This window comes from Stegostoma tigrinum, chromosome 22 (genome assembly GCF_030684315.1).
Source record: "Stegostoma tigrinum isolate sSteTig4 chromosome 22, sSteTig4.hap1, whole genome shotgun sequence".
Taxonomy (NCBI): Eukaryota; Metazoa; Chordata; class Chondrichthyes; order Orectolobiformes; family Stegostomatidae; genus Stegostoma; species Stegostoma tigrinum.
Window position 1 is genome coordinate 31,953,525 of NC_081375.1, and position 16,744 is coordinate 31,970,268.

Below are 16,744 nucleotides of genomic sequence, written 5' to 3' on the forward strand. Positions count from 1 at the left end.
GATTTACTAACCCATCCTTTTACGCCTTCATCCAGGTCATTTATAAAAATGACAAACAGCAGTGGACCCAACACTGACCCTTGCGATACACCACTAGTAACTGCTCTCCAGGATGAACATTTCCCATCAACTACCACCCTCTGTCTCCTTTCAGCAAGCCAATTTCCGATCCAAACCGCTATATCTCCCACAATTCCATTCCCCCGCATTTTGTACAATAGCCTATTGTGGGGAACCTTATCGAATGCCTTGCTGAAATCCATATACACCACATCAACCGGTTTACTCTCATCTACCTGTTTGGTCACCTTCTCAAAGAACTCATTAAGGTTTGTGAGGCACGACCTTCCCTTCACAAAACCGTGCTGACTATCCCTAATCAATTTATTCTTTTCTAGATGATTATAAATCCTATCCCTTATAACCTATTAACTTGCTTAGGCCTACTTTTTGCGAGGTTTGTCTGGAGGGAGGAGGGTAACTTCTTCAGGTTAGGCATCCCTGAAAGAGGCTTCACAGTGAGGTTAAAATTGTATCAGAGATAATAGAACTGCAGATGCTGGAGAAGCCTCTTCCAGGGATGCCTAACCTGAAGAAGTTACCCTCCTCCCTCTGGACCAACCTCAGGGGATCTCTCTCCCCCTGCAACTCTCATGTTCTTTCCACCTATCTTCTCCTCTATCCATCTTCGATCTGCCCCCCCCCTCCCTATTTATTTCAGAACTGTCTTCCCCCTCCTCCTTTTCTGATGAAGGGTCTAGGCCCGAAATATCAGCTTTTGTGCTCCTGAGATGCTGCTTGGCCTGCTGTGTTCATCCAGCTCCACACTTTGTTATCTTGGATTCTCCAGTATCTGCAGTTCCCATTATCTCTTGACAAGCTATTTGTTGCCATAACTTTGCCTACAATAATGTGAATTGCTAGATGCAAGACTATTACCAGTAATTAACAAAAGCAACACTGACAGATTATTTTTAAAAGTCCCCCATTTTCTTCTTATAGACTTAAGAAAAGAGATTGGCAAAATCATCTACTTTATTGAGGTTTTGAATCTTCTCTTGACAATGCTCATTCCCCTCCTAGGTTTTTGAAATAGATTCTGCTACTGATGCCTAAACACTAGGATAAAGAAAATTCAATAGTGCTGGTTCCTTCCTCTGAAATTCTTACAACAGTATTGCAGTACAATGAAGATGCAATTCATTCTAATTGTGTTGGGACTTGAGAAAACATGTTCGTCTAAACATTTTATTTGCTCCAAGCCAAGTTGACAAGTTGTTCCCTGAGCAGATGGAATACGTTGGAAATTCAGCTTGGATGCTAGCATAAAACAAACAGAACTAGAACATGTACAGCATTGAATGTTAGGCATTAACTATAACTAACAGCTGATACACTATCATCTGCATTTCGTGCTCACCTAAGATGAGTTTCAAACCAACTGTGATTTAATATAGCATCAACCTAGTCCAGGACACAATTTGATACCACTGGTTTGTTTACGCAAAAAAAAAGTGCCTTTAGCATTGGAGAAACTTCCCTGGATGCTTTGCAGGAGTGCCATCAAACAAAATTTGATGCTTATTCACAAAATGATATCGGAACAGGTGACCCAAAAGCCTGGTCAAAAAGGTAATTTTAAGGAGGGTCTTAAAGGAGAAGTGCAAAAGAGCTGGGAAGATTTTACCTGCAGATCTCAGAAGGGTGAGGGTTAAATAAATCATTTGTCGCAAGTTCGCTTCTGGTCAGCTGCACTCTGCCCTGGTGTCCTCAGGTTCCTGGGAGCTGACTGAAAAATTCCAGTTGACCTCCACCAACAAGTCTTAATTAGCCTTTAAACAAGTGAATTGGTATTCTATGCTACCAGTCTAGCCCAAGCCCTAGCACCTCTTCACTGCAACACTGGGAAAACAGCCTGGGGACACGATTGTGCCAGAGAATTGGTGCCTGGGCTGATGCTGTTGAAATCTATGCTTGCCTGCCTTTTTGTTATTTCAGGGGATGTGGACATTTCTGGTAAGGTCAGAAATTTTGCCCACATAATTGAAAAGGTGGTACTGAGCTGCCTTCATGAACAGCTGCAGTTCTTTGGTGCAGATATAACAAGTGTTATGAGGAAGGTAATTTCAGGATTTTGGCCCAATGAAGGCCCAGCAATATTATTCTCTATCAGGATAGCATGTGGCTTAGAGAGGTACTTACTCATATGCCTCTGCTGTCCTTGTCTTTCTAGGTTTTAGAAGTCTTGGGCTTGGAAGGTGAGGTTAAATGGGCCTTAGAGAGTTGTTGCAGTACATCTTGTAAAATGGTACAGACTGTTGCCGCAGCACATCAGTGGTAGATGGAATGAATGCTTAAATTAATGGACAGGGAATGATTAAGCAACCTGTTTTGTCTTGGATGGTGTCAAGCTTCTTGCATGTTGCTGGAGCTGTCCTCATCCAGGCAAGTGGGGAGTATTCCACAATATCCACATGACTTATGATTTGAGGAGTCAGAAGGTAAGTTATTCACCTTAGAATTGCCAGCCTATGATTTCCCCTTGTAGCTATGTTATTTATATGGCTGATTTAGTTTCATTTTTGTACAATGGCGACCACCAGGATGTTGGTAGTGGAAAAATCAGCAATATAATGCCATTGAATATCAAAGGGATAGTTTAGATTTTCTTTTGTTGATAATAGTTATTGCTCGCATTTCTATGATGTGGTTATTACTTTTCACTTATTGTCCCAAACCTCAATATTGTCCATGCTGCATATGGAGAGGTAATGCTTCAGTTTTCAAATAATTGCAAATGACACTAACATTGCACAATTATCAGTGATTTCAACTTCCAACCATGTGATGGATGGACGAAGAAGCTTAAGGTGGTCTGGATGGGGACACTACCGTGAAGAATTTCTACTGCAATATTCTGGGACTGAGGTGCTTCAGCTCCAGCAACCACATCCCATTTTTCTTTGTGTTTGTTATGACTCCAACCAGTGGAGCGCTTTCCCTCTGATTTCAATTTTCTTTTGGGTGGTTGTGAAGAAGAGCTAAAGTGTTCTTCTGTCTGCAGATGCTGCCATAGAGAAGAGAAAGAAACTGAACTCGCCATCAGTCAGCAGGTTATTGGGAAACAATTGCTGCCTGATTACACTGTTGATGACACTGTTGACGACACTTTCCAAAATGTTGCTGTTAATTGAGAGAAGGTGATCGGGGTGGTAGTTGCCAGATTAGCTGTGTCTTATATAGTTTGGACATGACATGCCTGGGCAATTTTCCCCTGCTGGGTAGATGCTAGTGTTGCAGCTGCATTGAAACAGCTTGGCTTGGGGCATAACTCGTTTTGGAGCGCATGACTTCAATGTTTTGGCTGAACTGTTGTCTGGGCCCATAGCCTTTTCAGCTTCTAGTGCCTTCAGCTTTTTCTTACCATCACATGGAATGAGTCAAAATTTCCAAAAATTGAGTTTTGTGATGCTGAGAATCTCAGGCGGAGGCCAAGATGAACAATCTACTTAGCTCTTCTAGCTGAAGGTGGTTGGAAATGTTTCATTCATGTTTTTTTTTGCACTGATATGGTGGGCTGTCCTTGCCTTGAGCGTGGGAGCATCTGTGATGCCCCTGTTCCCACTCCTAGCCAGTTCAAAAGATCCAGTTCCTGGAGTCATGCATGGAGCAGATTTCAGACCTTGATTGCCAATGGCAATGACAGAGTGACCAAAATTAGGCATGTATAAGTCTCCACAATTGGAGGAGCACAGAGATCTTATTTAGTTTTAATTTTCTAGTTTAAGAGTTGCTGGAGTCCTGGGCACCATTTGGGAGAATGGCAGATTCATTAACATGCAAATGTGTAATAAAATATATATAGATATACACTCATAAAACAAACTGAAACACGTTACAGTATACAATGCTTAAATTACATTTCCTAATTTTGTTTCATATACACCATAATATTAAAATACAGCTGATTTGTAGTTTGTGAGCTTAATATCCAGACTCTATTATATCACAGCAATTATCTACTGTCAGCATCTAATTATAATTAAGGACACTATACACCAAGCCAGTGAATATTTCAATTGCGGTAATTTCACAGCAAGAGCAATTCTAGATATATCTGCTACATGCACCATCTCCTTAAAATAATTGAATTTGCCTACCATCAAATACTTATTTCAAGTGCTAATTTAACAAGGAAGCATATTTTGGAAGAAAGAATGGCAATAAATTAATGTAGGGCATTTATTCTGTGCTGCATTTGAATAATTGGGAGATTGAAGCTCTAATTACCATGAATATTTAAGATTTATATGTGCTAAAACATTGCTCCTGCAGCTTTAAAACATAGCTAACCCTAGTTCTCACACTGTTGTACTTACCATTCCACAATTTCAAAACTGTCTAAACTGCAGTGTTTTGTGAATTTCTATAAGGCTCACAGCATGAGACATTTGTAGCCTTTACACCTCATGCGAGAAGTCCTGAGAACCTTGAGGCTGATGGGAACAGGAGAATGAAGTCAATGGGCACAGTATGGGTGCTGCTAGCTTTTCCCTTTATTTTCTTCTGGATCATTACCTGCATAGGCATTGGTGCTTCACTCTGAGATAATTCAAAGATTGGCTCAGTTATTGTGATTATTACTGGTGGGGCCCACATTTGTATGTGTTCTTGCACAGGACCCTATCATTCCATGCACTGATCCACTTCTAATCTATGTACTCTCATACAGAGGTCCTGGTGATATAGCATTTGAAAATGTACCAAAATATTTGAGGTATTGCAGTTGAAAAATCACTAAACAGCCTTTACATATAAGTTCAACAAATCTTCATCATTTTAAGTATTCAGTTAGTTACGTTAAAACCATATTTAAATAACATGCTTTAACATATGTCTGACATGGGGTGCCTTTAGCTTTAATTACTACTATTTTTCATATTAAATTAAAGTGAATTCTGTGAGAAGCAGCCAGACTTGGCACAGTGCAGTTTAATGAGTATCTAAAAATAGCCATTTTCCCACAGGGCAATTTATTTCAAAGCTCACATCCCTTTGTTTATTCAGACTCATAATGAAGTGAGTTGCATGCTATTTTTATTTAAGCAAAAAAACCTGACATTATTCTTAATATACATAAACTGCAAATTGTATTAGTGCATAAATGAAAATAAAAATTTACAATGAAAACAATTGATGAATTAAACTGTGTTTTTGGTTGTATTTCCAATGCTCAAAATCCATCATCATGTGTGTCATTGTGCACAATATTGTCTGATTTCCTTCAATGAGGGGATGGATCATATGGTGTAGTGAATGCATTATTACCCTGCTATATTTTTGTTGCTGCTGAATCTGTTTGAACCTCTGTGGCTATCACATCCTGAGTTTGGATTTTAACCTGGTCCTTTTGGCCCAGAGATAAGACATTGCAACTATAACACAATTTTTGATCTTAATTTAGTTTTATTTATTATGTATCTTCCAAAATAGTGTTTTAAAGACTGAGGCTTTTTATTTTTATGTTTTAAAAAAAATCAACGCGTGTGTTTGAAAGAGTGTTTGCCGTTTTGAAAGCAAGCAACCTGACATCCATAGCAGGTGCTGGAAACCATAGTTTGAACAAGCAGTGATTGACATTCAGATTGCAGATGATCTGGAGCCAAGAGTGTGTACTAAAACAGCTCTTGTTGGCAACAAATAATTGATCGGACTGCAGACTAGTGACAGTTATTGATGAGAGATCTTTTGCTTATCAACAACTGTGTAATTGGTTTTCGGGTAGCTGAGCATCTGGGAGCTGGAAACAAATTACTGAGACAGAGAGAGAGAAAGAGAGAAAAAAGAAGTGTACAGATTTTCCCAGTCCAGTTGTTACCAGCTTTCTGTGGTCAAAAGCTTAGATTAAACCTGAAGAAATCAGTTACCTTTCCTGCAGCAAGCTGTGGCTGTTGAATTGATTAGTCAGACATGTTTTCTAAGTGAGTCAGCATCAGGACTTGATGAAGGGTCCAGGCCCGAAACGTTGACTTTCCTTCTCCTCGGGTGCTGTCTGACCTGCTGTGCTCCTCCAGCTCTGCATTTTATTGACTATGCTTTCTATCAACCTTGGTTTGATAATGTTGATAGGTAATAATGTAGCTTGGTAAGGTAAATTGGGGTATTGTGCATATTATAAAAATAAACTTTTGGTATGACTTCAGGAATAGTGGGCTTGATTTATGGTGCATTATCCAAGTGGGTTGTGCAATATAATTGTAATGATCTATGATTTCAAAATCATAAAATATGCCGATGCTATGGGTTTTATACTTCTTGCAAAAACAGAAGCCTCTTTGACTGTAGCAGTGATTTGGCTGCTGCTGCCTCACTGTCTTTGATAGCCATAATCTTATTTTTAAAAGCTTCTCACAAAGCTCAGAATGTTTCCTGACACTCAGCTGTGAAGTGCCCATTCAGTGCTGTTACTGAGAATATTTAATGGATTTGCTTTGTTGTTTACTTACTTTGCAGAGGAGCTAGTATTGATTAGTAGTCTGCAATTCCTCTTTATGAATTAGCTTCCAAGAGTAAAAAGTTCAATTATCGACCTTTAATGTGGTGGAGATATTGAGGATCTGACAGCCATGGGTGATGTCAGCTAGAAAATGCAGTAAAGGATGCTGAGCAGCCTTTTTTAGAAGATTTATGTTGATATGTACGAGTTAGATAGCAAACCTAGGGTGTGATGCCTAAGGAGCTAAAGCACTTTTGGCAGAATATACTCCAGATAGGGACAGTTCAGAGAAAAATAATCATTAAGTATTACAACACATTTCTCAGTTGCATTATATTGATCAATTCAGGACTAGTGTTGATTTTATGGTCTATAAAGTACGCAACACTTTAAGGTTCAGTGCTAATATCGCCATACTATGGAAAATGAATTCCAAATAGAGAGCAGGAAAGAATCATAATAAGAGGTGCGATGAGAAACCAGAAAACAGATGCATGCAAGGGACAAACAAGCTTGAAGGGAAATAAGAATGGCCAGCAAGGCAATATGTTCATACTACTGACGATCTCAGCAGAAGAGATGTAAAACAAAGTTGCAAAATAATTTCAACAGCAGCAGATGAGGCCACTCAGTAGAGTGCAAGAGCATTGTTCAAATGCCAAACATGTACTTCACCTTGCAGACATGTTGCTCTTTAAATACAGCTTGTTCTTCCCAGAAAGCTATTATCTTAAAAGTCATAGGGGATGTGTAACAAACATGTACAATTATTTCATTTGATGGCCTTTTTTCATCCGTTCAATTACTTAAGTGATGTCCAAATGTTCTTTTGATACAGATTGAATTACTCAGTTCATGTTGAATAAATGCATTCACCACTTATCTACACAACAAATATGTGCATTGATTTGTGCCTGTTGACTAGCGATAGAGCAATTTCACTGAGCACATATATCAGCACTTTCTATTTTATATTAAGGTTCAGACTTCAAATGTCCATATTGGTCACTTCAAAGGAAGTCAGAATCTGGAAGTATTTTGCTGTTGGGCCCCGAAATTAAGACTTAATTTATAGATAAGCATTTTGTTACTCATTATTATACCACTGCTTTCAGTTAACAATGTGATCAATGCTGATATCAATGGGTAAATCATTGCCACTTGCATCAGATATACATTGCATCAATTATCTCAAAACGAGTGTCAAAACTTAGTTGTTTTAAACAAAATGACTTAGGCAATTATCTGCCTATGTCACCAACAGTAACTTATAGGCTAACATTTACACTGTTCTTAGCTGGCACAACCTTAAGATGCAATCGAGAAATTGTAAATGATGAAACAGTTAATATTTAACAAATTTGCAAGTGCATAAACATTTTATACTTATTATCAAATGTCAAGTAATGGATTTTCAAAGGTAACTGTGAACTATACTGATCCAAAGGTGGAGCACCTCTGCATCACAGCGGCAGGAAGTCAGGTTTGATTCCAGCTTTGGGTGACTGCATGGAGTTTGCATGTTCTCCCCATGTTTCTGTGGGTGTTGAGTGGGTGCTCTGGTTTCTTCTCACAGTCCAAAGATTTGTAGGTTAGCTCAATTGGCCAAGCCAAAAATGCCTATATTATCCAGGGATGTGTTGGTTAGGTGAATTAACCATGGGAAATGTAGGGTTGTGAAGAGGGATTGGGGGGGAGTGAGTTTGGGTGGGATGTTTTTCAGAGGGCCAATGCAGACTTGATGGGCTGAATTGCCTCTTTCTACACTGTAGGGATTCTATGAAGTAATAATTCTCTGATATTGAATTTGGTATTGGTTCAGCTTCATTTTGGACTTTTTTTGGGACTTCTCCATTTGCTATTTCTTGTATTTTCATTATAATCATGGTTGTTTGGTTATGATGTTAGAAAGAACTGGAAGCCAAAATCATTCCTTCATTGTTTCAGGAAGTATACTCCAGGGTGGAATGGGCATCCTTACCTGATGCATTATTATTAATTGTAATGAGTTTTGCTAAATTTAAGAGATGGATTTTTATTGAAAGCATGCCAATAAAGACTTCTGTATTTTTGTTTAGTTGTTCAGATGGTAGGAAAGTTGGAGTTGTCAACAGTGATAATACTGTACCTGTTGAAGGATCTACACCCGTGTGTTAGATTTTCCAGATTTTTTTTTGATTTTGTTCTTTTTGCAGGAAGGTGATTGAATATGATGAGGGGTTATGAATCTAAATATCTGTATTGGTTATCAGTGGAGGAAAGGAACTTACATTGTGATATATTTTTCTTAACAAAGGAGTTGGCCTTCTTGACTTTGTCTTCTTTACATTCAAGACAACAGTATTTTCAGCTATGATACAGTTCTGTCTTGAATGATTCTGTCTACAATTGACACCGGTCTTTTGGATGGAAAGTGGACTGTACAAGGTACTATCATCAGCAAATTGAAAGCAGTCATTTTAATAGTATTAGAGCATTTATGGCACTAAAAGCAGAGCTGGGGGTAGCAAACTTCTGTGAAGAACTTCTACATGGGTGTTTCACACAATTCCTAGTATCCATGTATCACAGTTCTTCATTTTGTCATTTTGACAAGATTTGCCAAGATGCTATATGTAATTGGACTGTTATGGATCAGACCAGACTGCCTCAAAATATTTTAAGAAGGTAGCCTAGATCCTATTCTTTTCTTATTTTAAAGGTAGATGTGAAATGGGTGTTCTAGATGTGATGCAGCTGATCAAAGCAACAATTTGATTGGAGATAGTCAGCATGGATTCGTCAAGCGCAGGTCATGCCTCACAAACCTCATTGAGATTTTTGAGGAGGTGGCCAAGCATGTGGATGAGGGGAGGGCAGTTGATGTGGTTACATGGACTTCAGTAAAGCCTTTGATCAGGTTCCACATGGTAGGCTATTGGAGAAAATACAGAGGCACGGGATTGAGGGAGATTTAGCAGTTTGGATTAGAAACTGGCTTTCTGTAAGAAGGCAACATGTGGTGGTTGATGGAAAATATTCAGCCTGGAGTCACGTCACTAGTGGTGTGCCTCAAGGATCTGTTTTGGGACCATTCCTCTTTGTCATCTTTATAAATGACTTGGACGCAGGCATTGGTGGATGGGTTAGTAAGTTTGCGGAAGACACTAAAGTCGGTGGAGTGGTGGATAGTGTGGAAGAATGTTGCAGCTTGCAGGGAGACTTGGATAAACTGCAGAATTAGGCCGAAAGGTGGCAAATGGAGTTTAATATGGATAAATGTGAGGTGATTCACTTTGGGAGGAATAATAGGAAGGAGGAATACTGGGTCAATGGAAAGATTCTTGGCAGTGTGGATGTGCAGAGGGATCTTGGTGTCCATGTACATAGATCCCTGAAAATTGCCACCCAGGTTGATACTGCTGTTAAGAAGGTTTATGGTGTGTTAGGTTTTATTGGTAGAGGGATTGAGTTCCGGAGCCGTGATGCCATGATGCAATTGTACAAAATGTTAGTGCAGCCTCATTTGAAATATTGCATGCAGTTCTTGTCGCCCCATTACAGGAAGGATGTGGAAGCATTGGAAAAGAGGAGATTTACCAGGATGTTGCCTGGTCTGGAGCACAGGCCCTATGAAGAAAGGCTGAGGGACTTGGGTCTGTTCTCATTGGAGAGAAGGAGGCTAAGATTTAATAGACGGATTTAATAGAAACATACAAAATTATCAGAGGATTAGATAAGGTGGACAGTGAGAGTCTTTTTTCCGAGGATGATGACTTCAGCTTGTACAAGGGGGCATAGCTACAAATTGAGGGGTGATAGATTTAAGACAGATGCCAGAGGCATTTACTCAGAGAGTGGTAAGGGCATGGAACGCCCTGCCTGCCAATGTAGCCAACTCAGCCACATTAGGGGCATTTAAACATCCCTTGGATAAGCATATGGATGATGATGGGATAGTGTAGGGGGAGGGGCTTCGATTAGTTCTCAGGTCGGTGCAACATCGAGGGCCGAAGGGCCTGTTCTGCGCTGTATCGTTCTCTGTTCTATGTTCTAAAGCACTTGACGTTAAGCAAAACAGAATTTGAACACTACAGTTAGAATACAAAGAAACAAAAGAGGAATTTAGAACAACTTAACAACTGGAAAACTTAAACGGAATTTTGGATACAGTACCTATTATTAATTAATTGTTCCAATATGGTAACATCCCACAAACACACCCCTTGGGAAAAAGGTAGTTTTGAACACCGATTCTTACATCGCATTCAACATTAAGAGATTCCAGAGGAATTCACAATTAGAAACCATTTACTGAAGCTTGCAACCCTTCTGGGACCCAAAGAGTTTATACTCCTACCGATTTAAAAAAAAACTAGAAATCCTAACCTGGAAGAACTGGCCACTCCCCTTCTACTGTTACATTTGTTTTAAATAAAGCCTAAAGTTATTGACTTCGGCTAGTTTCAGTAGGCACATCGATGCCTCTGTCTTTACAACCTCTCTTTAAAAACCTAGGACAAAATAGCCTTTTTAAAGTGACAGCATCATCATAGGACTCTTTGGCCAAGACACTTTTTGTCAGATGAACATATAATTTACTATTCCTGCTGGCCAACTTTCCAACTACAGTGCACAAGATTAATTCAGGTTGCAAGGTTATAAAGTGAGTGGGCAGGCAATTGTGTGGTTGCAAATTGGTTGGCTTTAACCATTGTCTTGAATTTTTAATTTTTTTAATCACCTACAGCCAACATGGAAAAGCTGTCATTCACTGCCCATCCAGAATTTCCTCGAAGGTGGTGGTGAATCACCTTCCTGAGCTGCTGCAGCCTGTGTGGTTAATCTACTTCTTCAGTGCTCTTGGGGATGGAGTTCCAGTGTTTTAACCCATTGATAATGAAGAAAGAGAGTTGGATTACTCAGTCAGGATAATGTGTAACCAGGAGGGCAACATCCAGGTGTTAGTTTTCATGTGTGCTGCCTTGCCTACAATCTTTTTTGGTATTAGAGGCCATGGTTTTGTCAACAAGACTGCGCGGGTTGGTGTAGAACAATCTTGTAGGTGGCATACACTGCAATCATGGTGCTTCAGTAGTGGAGGGAATGAATGATTAAAGTATTGAATGGGGAGCAATTAATCAGGCTGGTTTTTCCTAGATAGTGTCAAGTTTATTGAGTATTGTTGGAATTTGTCTCATCCAGGCAAGTAGAAAGCCTTTTACCATACGTCTGACACATGCCTTGTGGATAATAAGATGTGAGGCTGGATGAACACAGCAAAGGGCACTGGAAAAAAGAGAGTTACCAGCTGAAGACTATCCTGCCTCTAACCAATTTTTGTAGCCAGAGTATGTGTACAGCTGGTTGTGTTAAGATTCTGGACATTGTTTCCTGCCAAGATGATGATGATGATGATGATGATGATGATGGAGTATTCAGTGATGAAAATGCCACAAGCAGTCAAAGGGATATGGTTAGATTCTCTCTTGTTGAAGATAAATGCTTCAACCATACAAAGTTCTGTGCAAGCGAGACTAAATTGAGAAGCATACCCCTAGTTTCTTGTTGGAATTGACGGAATCACTGTTCTTGTGTGAAAGCATTACAAATTTAACTGATAAGCTCTAATTGTAAATCAACAACCAGATAACAAATTAATCCAATGGACAACAAGTTCTGGACTGCAGTTTTAAGATTATGATGTTCAAATCCTATGGAATGGACATGATGTTTGTCCATGGCTTGCCTTTCATCTTCACTTTCCATTTATAATCTTGTTGGCATTTGAGGTTTCCCTTCTAGGAAATTGGTTTTGTGTGTCTTTCAGGGTATTTATGTCCCTTTTGGTTCCACAGTAATTGCGATAATTGTTAAAAAAATTAAATTGCATCCCAGGTAATTATATGCTAAAACTAAGAAGTAGATCTTCCACTGGGATATAGATACAAAATTCTGAAGTTCTAGAAATTACTGTTTTTGAAATCAATACTTAGAGTTTTCTCATCACCATTGTACTACCCAAGTAACTTATTGGTCCACTAAGAATGCACAATCCATGAAATTTAAAAAAGTGCTATTTTCTAAATCTTCGGTCACACTGTGTGAATGCACTAAAAATGATGAGAAACTTAATATTTTTCTATAATGTAAAATGAAAGCTCTCTTTTATCATTGAAAATTATTCATTGGTCATTAGCCAAATATAACTAACTTAAAAAATCACATACAAGATCAGTTTAAAGAGCTGTCACTGCTCCAGATTTCTTTTGTTCATGTAACAGAATCTCAACTTTAATTGTCAATCATGTTAACAAACTAAGAGCTTTCTACATGTGCAGATACAAATTATTAGACACTAAAATATCACAGACATATAATTTTTAATCAGAAAAATCAATTCATCAAAGTAAATGTATTTTTTATTTTGTTGATTTCCAATTGCAACTGTGCTTTTCTAGCTATTTCACAATCTGACAATTTCAACTTTACTCACTTGTACTTTTTGAAAGAAAGGCCCATGTTTTGTTTCATTTGTTGAAGTCCATGATAATCCGTGTATATTAGGTCAAAAGCCAATGGTGCAGTCAGAGGACAGCTTCCCCTCCCGGGAGGTACACCTAGGAAACTGATCAACAGCAAAAAAAAGATAGCATTAACACACAAATGTATCTTCTACAATTCAGTGCATTCACTTTAACACAGATGTTAAAAATAAAACCCGATGGCAGGAAAAGTTTGATTGAACTTGATTCTCGGAGAACCCCCTTTATAACGCACAGATGAAATGCGCTGCTGTTAGCGTAAATAAAGGAAAACAAATGGTCCTGTAAGACTCTGGGTAGATAAGGTCCCCTGCTAAGACCTCTTCTTCTTGTTCACCTCCCTGTGCTGACAGCTTGCCATCTTCTGCCTCTCCTTAATCTCATTCTCAATCAAACTTTCGCATTATGACTGGGAGCAAGTAAAGCTGAAGTGATCAGCACCAATCCCTGTTGACTTCCCAAACTTTACAAACTCAGCAAACTGCCAAGTACTTTGATAAACTCAAGCAGAGCCAGCAGAAATTAATCAGCCAAAAACATGAAAGTGGTTGATGCTCCCTCTAAGAAACTCTTGTGGTGGATGGATGGGCTGGGGGAGGGGTAGGGGGAGTTCCTTCCGGCTGATGAATGCTCGTTCAGCCATTTGTCTTTTAAAGGATGGTATTCCCTGGAGTGGGAGGTTGAAAATGTCAAGGTTGTTGTAAATCTGCACTGCATTACAATGTCATTATATGATGGCATTCAGCTGGACGTGTGCACGCATGTCACAAATGCCATTCTGGCACCTAAATTGACACCTGTAGTGGCAAAGCTACAAAGCCCAATTCCATAGACAATGCATTTCTGATAAATAGACACAAAAGATGACAATTTTGTGTATAAGCTCTGAATCATATTGAATATTGTGAATATCCACAAAGCTCCAGAAGGAAAGTTATCAATAAATCATCCAGAGGAGAAAACTTTGTAATTCTCACTAATGTGGATGCAAGTTGTTAGGATTGCTACTGATTGTTCTTTAGCAGGCCAACCAATCAAATAAGATTGTCAGAACAATCATGAATCTTCATTGACAGAAAAGTAAGCACTCAGTCAACTTGTGTACAAAGATGCCATTAAAGGTATTTCAGTATTGAGGTTGCTAGATAAGTGAGACACCACAGATGATGGTTGCTATTTTTCATTTCATTTAATTACCTAACTATCCAAACATTCTTTTGGAGTATCTTCCATCAGTGCCTTCTCAAAGGCAATAATGGATGGGCAACAAATGCTGGCCTTGTCAGCAACACCCATTTCCTCTGAATGGTTTTTTAAAAGAGAGTCCTAAGACTTCTGTAGTCCGTTTAAGCTGCTTCTTATTTTGCATCATTATGTCATAATTAATTTACTATTTTGAATGAGCATGGTTTGGTTTGTCAAAAAGATGTCACCAAAATGTGAATGTTTACCTCTGGCTGTGGATATCCAATTAATGATACACTGAGATAGGAATACAAATGGATCAGTGTATGATACAAACTAAACTGGTGACAAAATATATCAAGCAATGAATTGAATTTAATCTACAGAACACAATCAAAGCTCAGAATATATTTCTGGCAAAAAATTTAAATTGGGAACATTAATTTTATAAAAATTGATTCTCAGGATGTGGGCAACATTGGTAAGACTGCATTTATTGCCAATCCCTAATTTTGCTGAGGAAAGCGATGGTAGAACTGCTCAAAGGACTTGAAAGAACTGACTGGCTTTCAAGGTTGTTTCAAAGAGCAGCTAAAAGTTGATTACATTGTGTGTGAATGTACTTACACATCATCCAGACAGGCAAGGATTATAGATTTCTTTCCCTAAAGGACATTAATGAACCAATTACTATGAAATCTAAGAGCTTTATAGGACTACTCTCAAGAGCTGAGTAAACAATATCTCAGGATCAAAATAATATAAAGATTAATTAGCAATTTGGAAGCTAATATTATTCAAGGATTATTTTAGGATTTTAGATCATTGTACAATGCTCTGCATTGCCAGATGTTTAAGTGGGATTTGTATTCAAATATAAACATAAACTCAGGGTAACATTTCCTGGCAATCTAGTTCTCAGTTAGTCATAGGATTGTACAGCAAGGAAACAGACCCTTTAGCCCAACTTGTCCATGCCAACCAGTTATCCTAAATTAATCTGGTCCTATTTGCGAGCATTTGGCCCTTATACCTCTAAACCCTTACAATTCATATACCCATCCACATGCCTTTTAAGTGTTGTAATTGTACCAGCCTCCACCACTTCCTCTAGCAGCTCGCTCCATGCACACACAACCCTCAGTATGGGAATGTTGCTCCGTAGATCCCTTTTTAAATCTTTCTGTTCTCACCTTAAACCTATGCCCTCTAGTTTTGGACTCCCTTGTGTATTCACCCGATCCATACCTCTCATGACTGTATAAACTTCTATCAGGTCACCCCTCAGCCTGCAAGCCTCCAGGGAAAATATCCCCAGCCTATTCAGCCTCTCCCTAATGTGAAATCCTCCAAACCTGGCAACATCCTTGTAAATCTTTTCTGAGCCCTTTTAGGTTTCACAACATCTTTCCCATAGCAGGAAGAGCAGAAGTGTCCTAACCAATGTCCTGTACAGCCGCAACATGACCTCCTAACTCCTATACTCAATATACTAACCAATAAAGGCAAACATTAACAAACACTTTCTTCACTACCCTGTCTACCTTCGACACTCCTTTCAATGAACTATGAACCTGTACTCCAAAATCTCTTCGGTTGGCAACACTCCCCAGGACCTTATCATTAAGTGTATATATCCTGCCCTGATTTTCCCTACCAAAATGCAACACCTCACATTTATCTAAATTAAACTCCATCTGCCACTCCTTGGCCCTGTGCTCATCTGATCAAGGCCCTGTTGTACTCTGAGGTAACCTTCTTGGTGGTCCACTACATCACCAATTCTGGTGTCATCTGCAAAGTTACTGACCATACCTCCTATATTCACATCCAAATCATTCATGTAAATGACAAAAAGCAATGGGCCTAGTACTGATCCTTGCAACACGCCACAGGTCACACATCTCCAGTCCACAGTTAAAATATATTAATTTCTTAGAAAATTAATTTGATTTTCATTTTGTTTCACTGTTCAAAATTCACTCAGTATGCAAAAGGTCGTTCCAGGTTTCTCTACATTTTAGCTCTAAATGTCATCCAATTGATAGGGCATAACACATTGTAAAGATTTTAATCGTAGAACATCAAGACCCAGTGGCCCATATTGAAAGGAATCAATCTTGCACTTCCTAATTTTACAACTAATATTCAATGTGGGAACAATACCTATGGAAACACAACCTGTGAGACGTTACATGAAACTATCTTGGTGCCATTGCTCATACCAGTAAAATGGTAAAAGTGAAAAGAAAACATTTGGTTCGTGGTATGTCTTATTTCTGCATCATTCACTGAAGTGTTGAAAATGATGTGAGGAGGATATTAAGTGGGCATATAATATATCATGCCCAAAGGTGCAAAAAACAAATCTTATTTGAAACCATATCTTGTTTAACTTACTCTTTCAATCGTAAAAAATGGAATTTGTTGGAAAGAAATTTCTGTTATCAAACACAGAATGGGCAAATTGCTGCTTCTAGAAATATCCTGCAATTACCATGACAAAGGCAAACTCATCTCTTTTGGAATGTCACATCTC

General features: G+C 38.8%; 1 protein-coding gene across 6 annotated transcripts in view; it reads right to left on the reverse strand.

The window, feature by feature from the left end:
• The window catches only part of LOC125463480 (alpha-1,6-mannosylglycoprotein 6-beta-N-acetylglucosaminyltransferase B), an 875,834-nt gene that overhangs the window by 226,388 nt on the left and 632,702 nt on the right, over nucleotides 1-16,744 (reverse strand). For all 6 annotated transcript variants that reach the window (XM_059653747.1, XM_048554765.2, XM_048554763.2 and 3 more), the window contains one exon: nucleotides 12,972-13,103. In XM_059653747.1, coding sequence (XP_059509730.1) covers nucleotides 12,972-13,103 — 132 coding nt within the window. The remainder of the gene's footprint in view (nucleotides 1-12,971; nucleotides 13,104-16,744) is intronic.